Source organism: Schistocerca cancellata, chromosome 2 (genome assembly GCF_023864275.1).
Source record: "Schistocerca cancellata isolate TAMUIC-IGC-003103 chromosome 2, iqSchCanc2.1, whole genome shotgun sequence".
NCBI lineage: Eukaryota > Metazoa > Arthropoda > Insecta > Orthoptera > Acrididae > Schistocerca > Schistocerca cancellata.
Window position 1 is genome coordinate 364,210,350 of NC_064627.1, and position 18,999 is coordinate 364,229,348.

Here is an 18,999-nt window from a genome sequence, read left to right on the forward strand (position 1 = left end):
ACCATCACACTTCAGTTCAGTCGCGCCGCAGAATTACAGCGAAGAGGTCCTGGCTCTGATCCTCAGAGGTGTGATGTCACGCCAACTTATGTAAATTGCAGGAGGAGAGGGGGGAAAGAGAAGGAACTGATGGTATCAGCTGCATCGTAACTTTATGCGGAATCAGCGTCGACGAGTGAAAATTTGTGCCAGACCGGGATTCCAACCTGGGGCCTCTCGCTTACTAGGCTGTTGCGTTAACCACTGCACCACCTTGACACATTGTGAATCGCAAATGTGCGGACTATCTCTGCACGCTTCCCAGCCGAATCACGTTCCCACCTAGCGCCACCATTTATCCACAGTGTCCGTCCATGTCCAGCATTTTAGATTACCGCTGGAAGTCGAACGTTGTTGAGCTGATGGTTGTGGATTCTTAGCCCATCAGTTATTTATGAATGCGTGGTGTCTGCTCTTTCGGTCACTTCCGCATTCAGATATAATAGTCATGCGAAGTCACACGGGTGAGCGGCCGGAATCCACTAGCTCCTAGCGATGAGCAGCATTAGTGTTCTGGTGCAATTGGAAGGCACTTTGGAGATTCAAGTATCCCTACCCCACGCTAGTAATCATACGAGAGAAAGGCTACAAAATCGTCTCGCTGAACTAAAGTGATATAAAAGTTCATCAGTTTAGCTGTGATTCTGTACAAACTGGTGTACAGTGTAACTGGTCATACCTTCCCACCCGATACTGCTTTAGTTAATCTTACTCTTTCGTAGACTGTCTTAACCAATTGGCGAATGGGATTTCCTCCTACCTGGTTTCTGCGAATCTTTCGTAGACATTGTCCCCCCCCCCCCCCCCCGGAGTAGTTCTTGTAGGGCATTGGATTCTTCAGAAAATGCATGCAGGTTACATACGGATAGCGCTTTTAGCTGAATTAAGTACCGGGATGACATTAGGATATATGAAAATAGTAACTGTTCTCGAAAGAACAGATACCATTGATGACCGTGCAGCTTCTCTAGAATAAATAATAATTAATTCAAACCCTCAGCTGCCGACTAGGCAACGGCCTTGCTGCAGTGGATGCACCGGTTCCCGTGAGATCACCGAAGTTAAGCGCTGTCGGGCGTGGTCGGCACTTGGATTGGTGACCATCCAGGCCGCCATGCACTGTTGCCATTCTTCGGGGCGCACTCAGCCTCGCGATGCCAATTGAGAAGCTACTCGACCGAATACTAGCGGCTTCGGTCAAGAATACCATCATAACGACCGGGAGAGCGGTGTGCTGACCCCACGCCCCTCCTATCCGCATCCTCCTCTGAGGATGACACGGCGGTCGGATGGAACCGGTAGGCCACTTGTGGCCTGAAAACGGAGTGCTCAGCTGCCGACTGGTGTTGTTGACATATCATAACTCGTAGTTATCATGCTGTTTCATTCTCCGAATGTTAGCATTGATGAACTGAATCAGGATAGCTCAGAAGAAATCAAGCGGCTAGAAAACCAGGAAACTGATCTGTAAATTTCTCCTTTTCTTTATTTTACTGGTTGTCTGTATTTTTTGTTTGTAATAACTGTCAATGTACTTACGATTATCCAAGAATACAATACTCAGCACAATACTGGTAAACAGGTGCAAATACCACCTGCAAGTTTGCTCTTGTAGCTACTACTCCGGTCATAGAGTGAGTCATAGCGTGTGTCAGTGTGAGGCCGAGAGAATCGCCGCCTTGTGTGAGTAGCGCCTGAGATGGGCGGGAATGCGCCGGGCACACGCCAGCCACAGCTCCTGGGCAGCGAGCGCCCCTCATCGCATCTTCCGCCCCTGGCGACGCCGCGCTGCCCGCCAGACGGTCGGCTTTTTCCCGCGGCCCCCAGCAATACGTTCTCAGGCGTGAAATTAACATCCTGCGTGCGCAATACATTTAAAGCAATCAGACATAACAGTTAGGAGCGCGGCCCCTTTCCCCGGCGCGGTCGATATTGCTTTGCTCCCGCCGATGGAGTGATATAGCAGCGCTGCCCGAGCCCGCCGCAAATAGGACTAACGGGAAATGCCCCACGGAGCCGCTGCTTTGTTCCGCTGTCTGACGCCGCCCCGACACGCCGCCCACAGCGGCGCCGCTGTTCTCCTCATTCAGGATACGGTGATCTGTCATTTGGACGAGAACATCTACTTGTTACGCGACACTTGCAAACTGCAAGTGTTCCGTATCTGTTGGTACTGGTAATTAGAACCTGACATCTTCATCGTTTCGAAAGAATAATTAAGGATTGTCCAAACAGCCGTTACCATTTAAATAGGATTCACTTTTATTTTATTTATTTTAATATAAAAACCCACACAATGTGTAAGTAGGCTGTTTAGGTTTTTATGTTGGTAACGCCAAGTAGCGCTCTATATGCAAGTCACTGGCTGTGCTGAGTGCAGTCTGTGGCTGGTTTGCCTTGTTGGAATTCGCCATTGTAGTGTTGGGCAGTTGGCTGTTAACAGCGCGTAGCGTTGCGTAGTTGGAGGTGAGCCGCCAGCAGTGGTGGATGTGGGGAGAGGGAAGGCGGAGTTTTGAGAGCGGATGATCTGGACGTGTGTCCATCAGAGACAGTAAATTTGTAAGACTGGATGTCATGAACTGATATATATATATATATATATATATATATATATATATATATATATATATATATATATATATATATATATAATGACTTTTGAACATTATTAAGGTAAATACATTGTTTGTTCTTTATCAAAATCTTTCATTTGCTAACTATGCCTATCAGTAGTTAGTGACTTCAGTAGTTAGAATTTTTTATTTAATTGGCAGTATTGGCTCTCACTGTATTGCAGTAGCTCGAGTAATGAAGATTTTTGTGAGGTAAGTGATTCATGAAAGGTATAGGTTATTGTTAGTCAGGGTCATTCATTTGTAGGGATTATTAAAAGTCAGATTGTGTTGCGCTAAAAATATTGTGTGTCAGTTTAGTGATGATCAGAATGAGTAAAGAGAGACATGTCTGAGTACGTTCAGTTTTGCTCAGCTGTTTGAACATCAAATAACGTAAGCGGTTTACCAGAACAGTAATTCACTAATTTTTCTAAGGGGACGTTTCAAATGTAGACAATTCTAAAAAAATGCTAATTTTTCATTTCTGTCCAATATTATGTAAACTGAAGGTGGAGGAGGCAGGAAGGAAAGGAAAGAAAAGGGAAGGCACTTATAATATCAGCTGCATCGGGACTTCAGTGGAATCGGTGGTGACGAATGAAAATGTATACCAGACCGGGACTCGACCCAGTGATCTTCTGCTTCTTAAGCAGTTGCATAAACCACAGCTTCACCCGTGCACAGTTTTTACTACAACTGTGCGGCCTATCTGGGCACACCCATATTCCCACCTACCGTCACCACTTATACGTTGCCCCAGTCCATGTCCTGCTTGCTCGCTAGTTTTAGATTCCTGCTGTAGGTCGAACATAAATTTGCATCTGCATGATAGTTATGGATTCATAGCACATCGAAGCATATCAGTTGTATGAATGCCTGGTGTCTGTTCTTTCGGACAGTTACGGTTTCATAGCTTCATAGCCGATCGAGACGTTTCAGTTTATAAGAGAACAAGTTGTGATGAATTGGAAGAAATGCATTGAGAAGATATAAGAAAATGGTTTGGCCAAAAAATGGTTTTGAAAGAGGATATGAACAAAAAAGTAGGGTTTAGGGACAACAGGTTAGGTAGGATTTTCTTGGAAATAAATGATGAGGTAAGATAATGGAAAATAAATAATGAGGTAAGAAATATGTGAACATATAAATGCAGAAAGCATGCTTGGATAGGATTTTTTTGGTGCAAACAAATGTTGAAATAAGAGGAAAGATCTATGGAATGAAGTTTTGGGTTGGACTGCAGTAGTTCGAGTAACGAAGATTTTTAGTGAGGTATGTGATTCATGCAAGGTATAGGTTATTGTTAGTCAGGGCCATTCTTCTGTAGAGATTATTGAAAGTCAGATTGCGTTGCGCTAAAAATACTGTATTGTGTCTGTTTTGTGTTGATCAGAATAAGTAAAGAGAGAAATGTCTGAGTACGCTCAGTTCTGCCAGGCTGTTTGAAAATCAAATAATGTAAGATGTTTATCAGCATAGTAATTCATAAATTTTTCTGAGGGGACGTTTCAAGTTATATGAATGAGTTGTGGCTGTTCTTTCAGACATCACACATTGACACAATCGATACGCCTCGCTGGGCTATGAACACCGAATCATCAGTGCAGATGCAGATTTACGTTCGAACTCCAACGGGAATGTAAAATTAGTGAGTACGGAGTGCATGGACAGGGATTGCGAATAAGTGGTGTCTCTAGATGGGAACGTAAGTCGGCCAAAGAGCGTGCATTTGCGGTTAACACAACTGCCTAGTAAGCAGGAGAGCTCGGTTCAAGTCCCTGTTCAGCATACAATTTTACTCATCACAGCTGATTCGGCACAAAGTTCCGATGTAGCTAATATTATGAATTCCTTCCCTTTCCTTTCCTTTCTCCCTCCTCCATTGTCAATCACGTAATACATATCAGAGCTCCGGATTCTGCGTGGTGCCTGTTCCTTCGGATAGAACACAGTAGACAAACTGTATCTCTGTCTTTCTTACTATCAGCTCCTCTTTCTTATTGTTTAAGGAATATTTTGTTGATGCAAGCAATGCATCGCTTATGAAAATCTCATCCGATCATTTTATGAGTATTGTTCGAGCGCCTGAAATCCTTACGAGGTCGCATTAACAGAAGAAGGTTGGTTGGTTGATTGGTGAAGGAGACCAAACAGCTAGGTCATCGGTACAATCGGATTGAGGAAGGATTTGGAAGGAAATCTGCCGTGGCCTTTCAAAGGATCCATCCCGGCATTTCCCTGAATCAATTTAGGGAAATCACGGAAAACCCAAATCAGCATGGCCGGACGCTGGTTCGATCCGTCGTCCTCCCGAATGCGAGTCCAGTGTGCTTACCACTGCGACACCTCGCTCGGTACAGAAGAAGGAAATGAGCTCATCTGAGACGAAATACTAGCTCAGCTGGAGGAGAATGTTGCAAATGAGAGCCGTGGCTGTATGAAGAACGGATGAAAAACGAAGATCAAGATTTAAGGTCCTGTTGACGACGATAGCTTGTATAGGAAACCACTCTGGCCATCGCCGGAAATTATTTAGTGGAATCATAGAAAAGATGATCCAAGAGAGTTCCAGTGAGAGACGCCACAAGCCAGAAACTGTGTAACACGAAGAGATTTCGCCTTAAAGTTGTATAAGGCTGTACAGAAAATATATAAATTTTCATATTACCAAAACAATTGTTAGAAGTTGGTGAATAGCTATTTCTATGAAAATGCAGCGACATAGCATACATTCCTTCTGGAATGTACAGAGTTTACTGGTTCTGAGAGTGATAAACTGTGTCGCTGGCAACCTATTAGCGTAATTCAACAACAGAAGCTACTTTTCTAATGTGAAAGCTACATTAAGTGCATCGTAAAATTTCCAATACTGGTTCAAAAGTTGTCCGTTTACTATCTCATTAATTGAAATTCACTCCCACGTATAGATATTACACTAACGTTTTTTTTTTCAGTCAGTGGATGTCATCTTGAAAGCTGCACAGCTTAGAAAGCATCAACAGTACATTTATGATGTTTGGTTTCCTATCTTATGGCGTAAAGGCTAAGAACAACTATAGCAGCTTCAGCTGTTATCCAAAGAATGAGTATATAGCAAAAAATACACGCAGTGTTGTGAGGTCATTTTGTTTTTGTGTTTCAGATTACGAAGCTGAAGATTGACAGCAATCCTTTTGCCAAAGGCTTCCGGGATTCGTCGCGACTAACGGAATTCGAAAGGTAATATTTATGAAAGATTTTTATCTTCTCTCTTTGTATTTGTTTATTTGTCTCTCTCTCTCTGCTTGTTATTCTGTATGTGTGTGTGTGTGTGTGTGTGTTCGCGTGTAATGACACGGTGAGGGATAGTATTACCAAGTTATTACGACAGAATAATTGCGCAGACAGACAATGGGTGAGATAGCTTTAGAAGTCACCTAGTTCTTTTGACCCGTAATTGCGCTTTAACTGCAAATTAATAATCCGAGGAAAACGGCGCGTCTGAGTTCGTAGTATTTATTATTACCATTTTGGAAAACATTTCCGGAGTGACAGACGAGTGAAATGATAGACTACAGCAAATCAGTAACGGCATATCTTAAATAAATGCCGGTATCAGCGTCGCATGCCACACGAAAAAACGATTACTGGCAATGGTAACCATTCATCTTTGGTTTATCAATTGCATACATTCACTTTTGATTAGAGCGCTCAACATAATCCGATTGCAGAATGAAAAGTAAATACAGATACGAGAAAATTGCACCTTCATTTTGTAAGACTTGTCGCTGCATTGAGCACGCGAACTTCTTTCATTCGGGTTGGTTGTTTGTTCCAAGAGTCATTACGATTGAAACTGTTCTCCACAATGTATACCTCAGGCAATATTTGAGAGATGTAACACCACGAGGTTACATACTGTCAGAGAATCAGCTGCTCCACCTCATATGTTAATGGACAGTCTGACAATTAGGATTTGTGAGCATGAATGCAATGGCCTGGTAAATTATTCGGTGTGTAAGGAATTTGGAAGGGGCATGTGTCACATTTCTGGACTGAAAGACATCTTCTTATTTTGATTAATGTGGTACGGTTGAAATTTGAACTTGTGTAGCGTCACTACTTGAGAAGCGTTAATTTCATATAAGTACGGCTACCGCTTGTGATGGTAACTGACCTTTACTTCCTACAGTAACGTCCCCAACGAGCAAATGCCGTAAAAATACTGGTGAAACTCTTCGAGTAATTTGTTCCTTATTTTTGAGATTTATTAGTGAATGTTAAACTAACAACCATCTTCACTTCAGCATGTAATTCAAGCAAATTATTACCTTAAATCTTAAATCACTGACTTGGGCTGTCATGGTCTGTAGTGTTCCGTTGGGTGGACTTCTTACCAAACTGCTCCTTCTTTGAAATAAGTGACAAGTTTACACCACTGGAATTCCAATCTTCTTCTCGAACATTTGTATTCTCGATGAAATTCTTTGCTAGATGCAAAGGTTATGGCTAAACCTCGCAGCTTTTCCTTCAAATCACGTACCTCATCGGAGTAGACAGTAATTCTTCCCTGTACACGTTGTACGGTTCTTATTCATGCAGGAAATCTTGTCAGTCACTTACAGATATAATTAATACAACTTCTTTCCATCTTCCTCTTTTAAAAACCATGCTAAACTTTTGACCACTTACGTAATGATACGATATATTATGAGATTTCAAAAGCAAATCAAAAGGAGTACTCCAGCCGATGCGACATGTTTACGTTGACGGCAACATGAAAGATGGGACACCCATATTTATTTCCTTGTTTATTTATTATAATCAATTTTCTGGATGACAGCAATGGACCGTTACATAAAAAGTCACAGTTCTTTGAATTTTGCGATCATTTGTTTTTTCCCTATTATTTTCTGTTTTGAATATTGAACAAACTTTTCAGTGTCTGTCCCACTATTTTTCCTTATTTTACCTGTTTCTACTACTATCGCTCTAACATGTGGTATCCTATTTTCATATGGCATCTTGCTTTCTACTCTCTGTCACGTGATCTTTTGTTGTGACAACAAAAGAGCCATTGGTTTTCGTTTTTTCAAGCCATTTTGCCTAATTTTCCAGCTTTCTTTATCATCTTCTGCTGCTAGTACTATTACAGTGGCATAGTCTATTGCTAAAGAAATAAACGATACAACTTTTATTACTATAAAAAGGCCCTATTACTACTAAAACACACATACACACAGACAGGCACGCGCGCGCAGTTTACTACTGTCTGAATATGTCTAGGTTTTCTGTGCGATCTGCACCGGGTTGGTCACGCTGTAGGATCCAGAAATGCTTTATTGTCTCCAGACCGCATAGCGAAGGGTTGGAGAGCATCGGTTAGCCTTCACTAATGCTTCTCGTTCTTCTTAGCTTATGCTTGTAGCCACTTCCCTATACTCTTATGTTACTGGGTCAAACGGTCGTTCCCAGGGGTAGTCTGCAGGACTTCACCGTACCTGTTCGCGGTACCGACGTCCGGGCGCCCTCTGTAGCGACTGCATCCGCCGGCCCGGCCGCCTGTCAGATCGGCCACGCTTTCCGCGCCTCCTCGCCCCTCGCGATCCCAGACGCGCGTCTTCCTGCGCGCGAGCTGACGGTCGATTTGAAATTGAGATTGCTGGCCAGAACGGCGTGGCGTTTCCTTCCTGCCGCGGCAGCGCCTCTGGCCGCCCGCGCTCGCACCGCCCGTCTAATTGTTGGCGAGAACAATGGCGGGACGGATGTCTGGATTTCGCAACGCGGCCGGATCGCCTGTTCCACGGCAACCGATGGTTGCCCCGGCTAACGACTTCTCCCGTCTCGCCGGCCGGTACCGTACAGTACCGAGCATACCGCAGTGAGAACTGCGCCCGCCTAATTGTCGCTTCCTGCGCGGCCGGAGGCTTCCAAATCCGTGTTCAGGCAGCGTCACGGGCGGACACGCAGGCTTCCACGGCGGCACTTTACGAAATGAGCTACCATTGTTTGTGATCACTGCGCATAATCACTCTTTCAATTCTGCCACAACACACGAAACCTATAATTTTGCGCTGCTGTGTTTCATGTGAACTGAAAGCGAGCATTTTCATTTGCACCTAACCGTGATAGCGGTGAATATTAATGAAAATTTCTCTCTGCTAATTCCAGAATTCACTCCAAAGCGAAGTTTGCGCTGATTCGCAACTTCCTGAATGACTAATCCTATGTGTCTGAACTCGAAACTGGGACCTTTGCCTTCCGCAGGCTGTTACTCTATCGACTGAGCTACCCAAACACGACCCTATCCCTCCCCTCACATCATTACTTCCGGCAGTACCTCTCTCCTTCCTTCCAAGGCTACTACTAATTGTTCACTCCAACTAGAGTCACTCCCTAGCCGTGAATGAGTGCAGCCTTTACTGTTCTTAAGAATCTCATTTCGGTAGCTGTGTGTTGTTTTTACCATGTTTTATCAGGTAGGGGAGTGATTCAAAGGGGTCACTACTCTCCAGCGCCCTCCCCCCCACCCTGGAAATGGAAATGAGCGTTCGGCGTCATTAGCCTGGAGGCCCCTTGCGGAGCAGGCCCGGCCACCTTGGTGCAGGTCTTGTTACATTCGACGCCACATTGGGCGACCTGCGCGCCGGATGTGGATGAAACGATAATGAAGACAGCACAACACCCAGTCCCTGAGCGGGGAAGATCCCCGACCCAGCCGGGAATCGAACCTGGGCCCGTAGGACGGCAATCCGTCACGCTGACCACTCAGCTATCGGGGCGGACTGCACCCCCTCCCCCTTACCCCCTGCAATCTGCACCACACAGCTATTTTTTTTTAATTACAGAATTCTAATACACTTCTAGACCTGATATCCTGTGATTCGCCTAAACATCTCGTTTGAGCAATTCTAGAATTACGTGGCTGATTGCAGTGAGACAGTACTCATTTGCACACATCAACAAAAGTTTTGCATCACCCCTTTATTTCGAAATTCATGACACAGACGGATAAAAATGGCTCTGGGGCATGCGCATATAATTGTAATGTGTCCATACCGCAAGAAAGAGAAAAGTTTAACAACCAAGTCGACTGATCGCAGTACCAATTGTGTTGGGAGGGAGCTTCTAAGCAATGCCAGTACGTGGTAGAACGTCCCATTCCTCGGGTGCAGAGCACATTATGAATGGGATCTTCAAGCCAGCCGTGATCCAAAGTGGCGAATCTGCAGACGTCACGCAGAGGACGTGCTTATTGACCATTTCCGAAGGGAGCTCGTTTCAGTCAATCCTACACATGTTCAATAGGGCTCACGTGCGGGAACAGGCAGGCCACTCTGCTTTGGTGATGTTAGCATGCTGGAGAAACGTGATCACGCGAACAGCCCAATGAACACACGAATTTTTGTCCAAAATGTTGGCTATACGGTGCCATTATTGGTTGTAGAATCTCGTCCCTGTACTGTAGAGCAATGAGACTGCCATCAACAACCACGAGAGGCGTACGGTGACTCAACAGAATATCACTCCACCACCAAGCAGTTGCACACAGTGTTGGAGGCATTCGATTTTACCGGGTTGTCTCCAATCATGTTATCTTCCATTATCTGCGTACAAATAGATCCGAGTTTCATCCGTAAACAACACCCGACGCCAATCCTTGGGCGACAGTTCTGCATTATCTCTTGCCCTTCTGTAATGGGGTCATGGCGTTTTGGTGTATGACGTAGAGTTTGTCTTGGTAGTCGGGAATGGAGACGCCAAATTCAGTTCTGGAGCACTTAGCCCATGGTTTTTAAGTCTCAAAAGTCCTGTGCACCTTCTGGATGTGGGTGGCCTGTGTGGCATTAAGTCCTCAACACTACCTGTCAAATGTAACCGATTGATTTCATGTTCATTGCACATTTCGAGCAATTTGCCTGACTGACAAGCTTTCTGCGCGTGATGTGATGATGCGGATACGATCAATGCTCGCGTTTGTATTTAGTGGCGTGATGGGTGTTCGCTCTACTGTTCCACAGACATCTCTAATGCGTTCCGAATGCTGCTTTACTTTCAATTGAAATGCTGCACTCCATTCGAGTGTGGCGCTCTACCCGTAGGTAAAGCTCATGGTAACTGTGCGTATATTTACAAACAACGTCAGGGGCGACCTTTTGATCAGTACAGGAACAATCACAATAGCATCAAACGTGCACGACGTATCGGAATGATGCAATTTTTTTAATGTGTCTTTAAGAAAACTGCGAATTTAGAGTCTTCCCCAAACCGCCTAGATAAATTTCTGCAGATGCCCACTTTTCATAACACAGAGGATCTTTCCAAAACATGTTCATTCACAATTCATTTTTCATAACTGACACTACGGAAATAGTGTATATTTTAGAAGACCTTATAATAAAAGGATGCAGCCAACAGCCGGGAGTGAGATATAGGATACCGTCGTGTTCTGTATTATTGCTTGTATGGTGTGTGTATGTATGTATGTATGTGTGTGTGTGTGTGTGTGTGTGTGTGTGTGTGTGTGTGTGTGTGAGTGAGTGCGCGCGCTCGCTCGCTCGGGTGCGTGTTCGAGTGAGTGTGTTAGTGAAAAGAGAGAAGACAGTATAGTGAGAGAAATAGTACGAACTTTTCCACTATGTTGCTGTTTCCATTCATGTATATCATTTTAAAAACTACGTTATGTACAATAAAGTACAAGTAACTTAGGAAAGTCCATAATTTTCAGTTTCATTACGTGAGCTTTATTTTTGTTTTCCTCCGATATGGTGGATGGAGGTGGAGCACTGTCAGATGTGGCAAATAAATGGCAAACCATAACATCATAGGAATCATTCGACATTCCCTACTGGATAGAGACTCCTTCTAGACACTTTCTTGCATTATATGCATTTTCTAAGATGTATGAACGGGAAATCTACTGACAAACGTCGACGGCTCATGTAGTGTGCCGGCCGGAGTGGCCGTGCGGTTCTAGGCGCTACAGTCTGGAACCGAGCGATCGCTGCGGTCGCAGGTTCGAATCCTGCTTCGGGCAAGGATGTGTGTGATGTCCTTAGGTTAGTTAGGTTTAATTAGTTCTGAGTTCTAGGCGACTGATGACCTCAGAAGTTAAGTCGCATAGTGCTCAGAGCCACGTAGTGTGTCTTGAGCAACAAAATGAGAATAAGAAATCATGGTCGGAAACGTCAGCATCGAAGTTATAAGAAAGAACGCCTGCCGCTAGTCCACCACTCCGCCAGTTAAAACTTTGTTGAGCTGCAGTCCGATCGCAAGCGGAACTCCTCTTAATGGGCCTGACAACATTCAAGACATTAGAAACCACAAAGCGCTCTGATGGCAGAGGCGTCAGTGTCTTAGAAAACTGACATGATTAACATGCCCTATTCAAATTAGAAAATACGTACCCATCAAAGTTTTGCTAAACGCTACCTACGGGTTAACAAGGGGAACACTTATTTTGCACAACGGTTAATCTGTGAGAACCACTGAACGTACCTTAACTGTCAATTTCCCTACCAACGAGTTAATCACCTGACTTAGAGAGTGTGTAAATGCCCCATTTTACAGGCAAAGCATGTGCAAAAACCAGATCTGGCTCCCAATCGTCATCTAAATACTTTTACACACAGAGCCTTAAAGTATTAGATATTAGAATAAATAATGAATGGATTCTGAAACAAGTTATCTGTGGCTGCTGCGAAAATCGCAATGCAACTCACCTTCGAAACCTGAAAACTCATACAAAGTCGTTAACAATAATGTTTTTGCTGGTTCAGTTAGTTGCGACTGTGCAAGCAGCTGTTAGTGAGTAAAAATGTTTGCTGCAGGCAAATGATCATATCAGAATCACTGTTGTTGTTGTTGTGGTCTTCAGTCCTGAGACTGGTTTGATGCAGCTCTCCATGCTACTCTATCCTGTGCAAGCTGCTTCATCTCCCAGTACTTACTGCAACCTACATCCTTCTGAATCTGCTTAGTGTATTCATCTCTTGGTCTCCCTCTACGATTTTTACCCTCCGCGCTGCCCTCCAATACTAAATTGGTGATGATGCCTCAGAACATGTCCTACCAACCGATCCCTTCTTCTGGTCAAGTTGTGCCACAAACTTCTCCCCAATCCTATCCAATACTTCCTCATTAGTTATGTGATCTACCCATCTAATCTTCAGCATTCTTCTGTAGCACCACATTTCGAAAGCTTCTATTCTCTTCTTGTCCAAACTATTTATCGTCCATGTTTCACTTCCATACATGGCTACACTCCATACAAATGCTATCAGAAACGACTTCCTGACATTTAAATCTGTACTCGATGTTAACAAATTTCTCTTCTTCAGAAACGCTTTCCTTTCCATTGCCAGTCTACATTTTATATCCTCTCTACTTCGACCATCATCAGTTATTTTGCTCCCCAAATAGCAAAACTCCTTTACTACTTTAAGTGTCTCATTTCCTAATCTAATTCCCTCTGCATCACTCGACTTAATTCGACTACATTCCATTATCCTCGTTTTGCTTTTGTTGATATTCATCTTATATCCTCCTTTCAAGACACTGTCCATTCCATTCAACTGCTCTTCCAAGTCCTTTGCTGTCTCTGACAGAATTACAATGTCATCGTTGAACCTCAAAGTTTTTATTTCTTCTCCATTGATTTCTCTTTTGTTCCCTTTACTGCTTGCTCAATATACAGATTGAATAACATCGGGGAGAGGCTACAACCCTGTCTTACTCCCTTCCCAACCACTGCTTCCCTTTCATGTCCCTCGGCTCTTATAACTGCCATCTGGTTTCTGTACAAATTGTAAATAGCCTTTCGCTCCCTGTATTTTACCCCTGCCACCTTTAGAATTTGAAAGAGAGTATTCCAGTCAACATTGTCAAAAGCTTTCTCTAAGTCTACAAATGCTAGAAACGTACGTTTGCCTTTCCTTAATCTTTCTTCTAAGGTAAGTCGTAAGATCAGTATTGCCTCACGTGTTCCAGTATTTCTACGGAATCCAAACTGATCTTCCCCGAGGTCGGCTTCTACTAGTTTTTCCATTCGTCTGTAAAGAATTCGTGTTAGTATTTTGCAGCTGTGGCTTATTAAACTGATAGTTCGGTAATTTTCACATCTGTCAACACGTGCTTTCTTTGGGATTGGAATTATTATATTTTTCTTCAAGTCTGAGGGTATTTCGCCTGTCTCATACATCTTGCTCGCCAGATGGTAGAGTTTAGTCAGGACTGGCTCTCCCAAGGCCGTCGGTTGCTCCAATGGAATGTTGTCTACTCCGGGGGCCTTGTTTCGACTTAGGTCTTACAGTACTCTGTCAAACACTTCATGCAGTATCGTATCTCCTATTTCATCTTCATCTACATCCTCTTCCATTTCCATAATATTGTCCTCAAGTACATCGCCCTTGTATTGACCCCCTATATACTCCTTCCACCTTTCTGCTTTCCATTCTTTGCTTAGAACTGGGTTTCCATCTGAGCTCTTGATGTTCATACAGGTAGTTCTCTTATCTCCAAAGGTCTCTTTAATTTTCCTATAGGCAGTATCTATCTTACCCCTAGTGAGATAAGCCTCTACATCCTTACATTTGTCCTCTAGCCATCCCTGCTTAGCCATTTTGCACTTCCTGTCGATCTCATTTTTGAGACGTTTGTATTCCTTTTTGCCTGCTTCATTTACTGCATTTTTATATTTTCTCCTTTCATCAATTAAATTCAATATTTCTTCTGTTACCCAAGGATTTCTACTAGCCCTCGACTTTTTACCTACTTGATCCTCTGCTGCCTTCACTACTTCATCCCTCAAAGGTTCCCATTCTTCTTCTACTGTATTTCTTTTCCCCATTCCTGTCAATTTTTCCCTTATGCTCTCCCTGAAACTCTGTAAAACCGCTGGTTCTTTCAGTTTATCCAGGTCCCATCTCCTTAACTTCCCACCTTTTTGCAGTTTCTTCAGTTTTAATCTAAAGTTCAGAACCAATAGATTGTAGTCAGAGTCCACACCTGCCCCTGGAAATTTCTTACAATTTAAAACGTGGTTCCTAAATCTCTGTCTTACCATTATATAATCTATCTGATACCTTTTGGTATCTCCAGGGTTCTTCCATGTATACAACCTTCTTTCATGATTCTTAAACCAAGTGTTAGCTATGATTAAGTTGTGCTCTGTGCAAAATTCTACCAGGCGGCTTCCTCTTTCATTTCTCTCCCCCAATCCATATTCACCCACTATGTTTCCTTCTCTTCCTTTTCCTACTCTCGAATTCCAGTCACCCATGACTATTAAATTTTCGTCTCCCTTCACAACCTGAATAATTTCTTCTATCTCATCATACATTTCATCAATTTCTTCATCATCTGCAGAGCTAGTTGGCATATAAACTTGTAATACTGTAGTAGGCATGGGCTTCGTGTCTATCTTGACCACAATAATGCGTTCACTATGCTGTTGGTAGTAGCTTACCCGCACTCCTATTTTTTTATTCATTATTAAACCTACTCCTGCATTACCCTTATTTGATTTTGTATTTATAACCCTGTATTCACCTGACCAAAAGTCTTGTTCCTCCTGCCACCGAACTTCACTAATTCCCACTATATCTAACATTAACCTATCCATTTACCTTTTTAAATTTTCTAACCTACCTGCCCGATTAAGGGATCTGACAGTCCACGCTCCGATCCGTAGAACGCCAGTTTTCTTTCTCCTGATAACGACATCCTCTTGAGTAGTCCCCGCCCGGAGATCCGAATGGGGGACTATTTTACCTCCGGAATATTTTACCCAAGAGGACGCCATCATCATTTAATCATACAGTAAAGCTGCATGCCCTCGGGAAAAATTACGGTAGTAGTTTCCCCTTGCTTTCAGCCGTTCGCAGTACCAGCACAGCAAGGCCGTTTTCGTTATTGTTACCAGGCCAGATCAGTCAATCATCCAGACTGTTGCCCTTGCAGCTACTGAAAAGGCTGCTGCCCCTCTTCAGGAACCGCACGTTTGTCTGGCCTCTCAACAGATACCCCTCCGTTGTGGTTGTACCTACGGTACGGCTATCTGTATCGCTGAGGTACGCAAGCCTCCCCACCAACGGCAAGGTCCATGGTTCATGGGGGGGGGGGGGGGGTATCAGAATCACTACTGCAGCTTAATTAGCGTAGTGAATGGCCAGATATCATACTAAATAGAATGATTAAATTTCAGCTATCAATTTAATAGAGGATAAAACCTAAATAAATTCAGAAATAAGATGTTGAAAATCCTGATTACTTCAGCTGAAAAGAGAGCTCACAGTACGTCGAAAAACACATTTCTGCATGAACCATGTGGCGTTCTAAAACACTGCCTAACAAAGAATTTACCCACAAATATTCGAGAAACCTACGAAAATATCAAGAATCGTTAGATGAATGAGAAAGTGATGTATACAGGGTGGTCCATTGATAGTGACCGGACCAAGTATCTCACGAAATAAGCATCAAACGAAAAAACTACAAAGAACGAAACTCGTCTAGCTTGAAGGGGCAACCCAGGTGGCGCTATGGTTGGCTCGCTAGATGGCGCTGCCATAGGTCGAACGGATGTCAACTGCGTTTCTTTAAATAGGAACCCCCATTTTTTATTACATATTCGTGTAGTACGTAAAGAAATATGAATGTTTTAGTTGGACCTTTTTTCACTTTGTGATAGATGGCGCTGTAGTAGTCACAAACGTGTAAGTACGAGGTGTCACGTAGCATTCCGCCAGTTCGGACGGTATTTGCTTCGTGATACATTACCCGTGTTAAAATGGACCGTTTACCAATTGCGGAAAAGGTCGATATCGTGTTGACGTATGGCTATTGTGATCAAAATGCCCGACGGGCGTGTGCTATGTATGCTGCTCGGTATCCTGGACGACATCATCGAAGTGTCCGGACCGTTCGCCGGATAGTTACGTTATTTAAGGTAACAGGAAGTGTTCAGCCACATGTGAAACGTCCACCACGACCTGCAACAAATGATGATGCCCAAGTAGGTGTTTTAGCTGCTGTCGCGGCTAATCCGCACATCAGTAGCAGACAAATTGCGCGAGAAACTGGAATCTCAGAAACGTTGGGGTTGAGAATGCTACATCAACATCGATTGCACTCGTACTATACTTCTATGCACCAGGAATTGCATGATGACGGCTTTGAACGTAGTGTACAGTTCTGCCACTGGGCACAAAAGAAATTACGGGACGATGACATATTTTTTGCACGCGTTCTATTTAGCGATCACGATCAGTGGACCACTCTGTATAGATGGCATATGATTCTTGTGTTGTATAGAGAAACCAGTTTCTGGCCCGTATGAATCAAGACTGATTACCTCACAGTACAACGAATGTTGAATCCTCTCAGTCGTAATGGCTCAGAACAGGAGTGAATTCGTTGCACAAAATAATACGATTAGTTGCACTGTCCGTTGTGTTATCTCACTTGTAGCAGGAAACAAGAGACCGGAGGAAGCCATTCTAATTGCAGGTTTGCACAACAGTCTTCTCCAAAAGAAACGTGCCAGCATAAAGCTTGCATTTTACACGCCCAAGCTGCAACCACAAGCCAGACTCTTTCTTCCGACTTCCAACCTACGACTTCTTCCTCCTATAAGGCCAAATTCTGACTGTTTTGACCCCATTCGAACTCAGACAACGCCCTACCTGTTGAGGCCGCTCTGATGTCTTAATAGCCGCGACACTGCGCGCCAAAGAACGTCACTCAACCTACCCATCTTGACTGAGCAAAGAATGTCTTCACCTAAGATATCGATTGCTGGATGCAGAATATGTTTGCAAACGCGGTAAATAGTAGATAAAAGTCCGCAGCTCGTGGTCGTGCGGCAGCGTTCTCGCTTCCCGCGCCCGGGTTCCCGGGATCGATTCCCGGTGGGGTCAGGGATTTTCTCTGCCTCGTGATGACTGGGTGTTGTGTGATGTCCTTAGTTTAGTTAGGTTTAAGTAGTTCTAAGTTCTAGGGGACTGATGACCATAGATGTTAAGTCCCATAGTGCTCAGGGCCATTTGAACCAGTAGATAAAAGCTGAAAAATGACGTATGTGGCAAGCAACTTTCAAACTTAGGTTTGTTGGTGAAAGTATCGTGTTAATCACCAAACCTTTTCCCCTCTGTAACGTCACTGGATGACGTTGTCGATCATGGGTTCTTAACTTCAAATTTTTCCTGAAGGAACCATCTACATCCCCTAGAAATTTCCGGTAGAGTTGAGTTTTACCTGTGTGTGGTAGTGTGGCATGTCACTTACGCTTATATTGTTTTGAGGGGGAGCAGAGTTGTGTATTAAATAAATGTACAGACGTAGACGAGCATGTAAGTCCAACTGGAGAGGGCGGACCACAGCGTAGGCTGGTGTGGCAGGGAGACGATGGAGTCGATGCTGGCGGAGCAGCAGTACCTGCGCGCGCCGCTGCGGCCCTTCTGCGAGCTGGACACGCACAACAACAACCTGACGCTGGAGGAGAAGGCGCTGCTGGCGGCGCGCAGCCAGCTCTTCCTGCGCGCGGCCGCCGCCGCTGCCGCCTCCGCCGCCGCCTCCGGGGGCGCGGGCGCCGCCGCCGCCGTGGGGCCGTACGGCCCACTGGGGCCCGCCGTGTACGGCGCCGGCCCTCTCTGGGGGCAGTGGGCATGCCTCGGCCCCCAGCTGCTGCACGCGCACCAGCTCGCCGCCGCCGCCGCCTCCGCCTCCGTCTCCTCCGCCGCCGGCCAGCAGCTGCCGGCGCTGCCGCGGCCCCTCTACCCGGGCATCGCGCAGCAGCACAGGTAATGCCCGCGCTCTAAATACTACTCCGTAATCCACCGTACGTTGTCTTCGTGAAGTACACTACTGGCCATTAAAATTGCTACACCAAGAAGAAATGCAGATGATAATCGAGTATTCATTGGACAAATATATTATACTAGAACTGACATGTGATTACATTTTCACGCAATTTGGGTGCATAGATCCTGAGAAATCAGTACCCAGAGCAACCACATCTGGCCATAATAACGGCCTTGATACGCCTGGGCATTGAGTCAAACAGAGTTTGGATGGCGTGTACAGGTACAGCTGCCCACGCAGCTTCAACACGATACCACAGTTCATCAAGAGTAGTGACTGGCATATTCTGACGAACCAGTTGCTCGGCCACTATTGACCAGACGTTTTCAATTGGTGACAGATCTGGAGAATGTGCTGGCCAGGGCAGCTGTCCACCATTTTCTGTATCCAGAAAGGCCCGTACGGGACCTGAAACATGCAGTCGTGCATTACCCGCTGAAATGTAGGGTTTCGCAGGGTTCGAATGAAGGGTAGAACCACGGGTCGTAACACATCTAAAATGTAA

At 44.5% G+C, this 18,999-nt stretch overlaps 1 protein-coding gene across 1 annotated transcript in view; it reads left to right on the forward strand.

The window, feature by feature from the left end:
* Positions 1 to 18,437, forward strand: part of LOC126154114 (T-box transcription factor TBX20-like) — a 192,680-nt gene extending 174,243 nt beyond the window's left edge. The window contains exons 4-5 of the mRNA XM_049916115.1: positions 5,797 to 5,873; positions 18,032 to 18,437. Of these exons, the coding sequence (XP_049772072.1) occupies positions 5,797 to 5,873; positions 18,032 to 18,437 (483 nt within the window). The remainder of the gene's footprint in view (positions 1 to 5,796; positions 5,874 to 18,031) is intronic.
* The last annotated feature ends 562 nt before the right edge of the window (positions 18,438 to 18,999 follow it).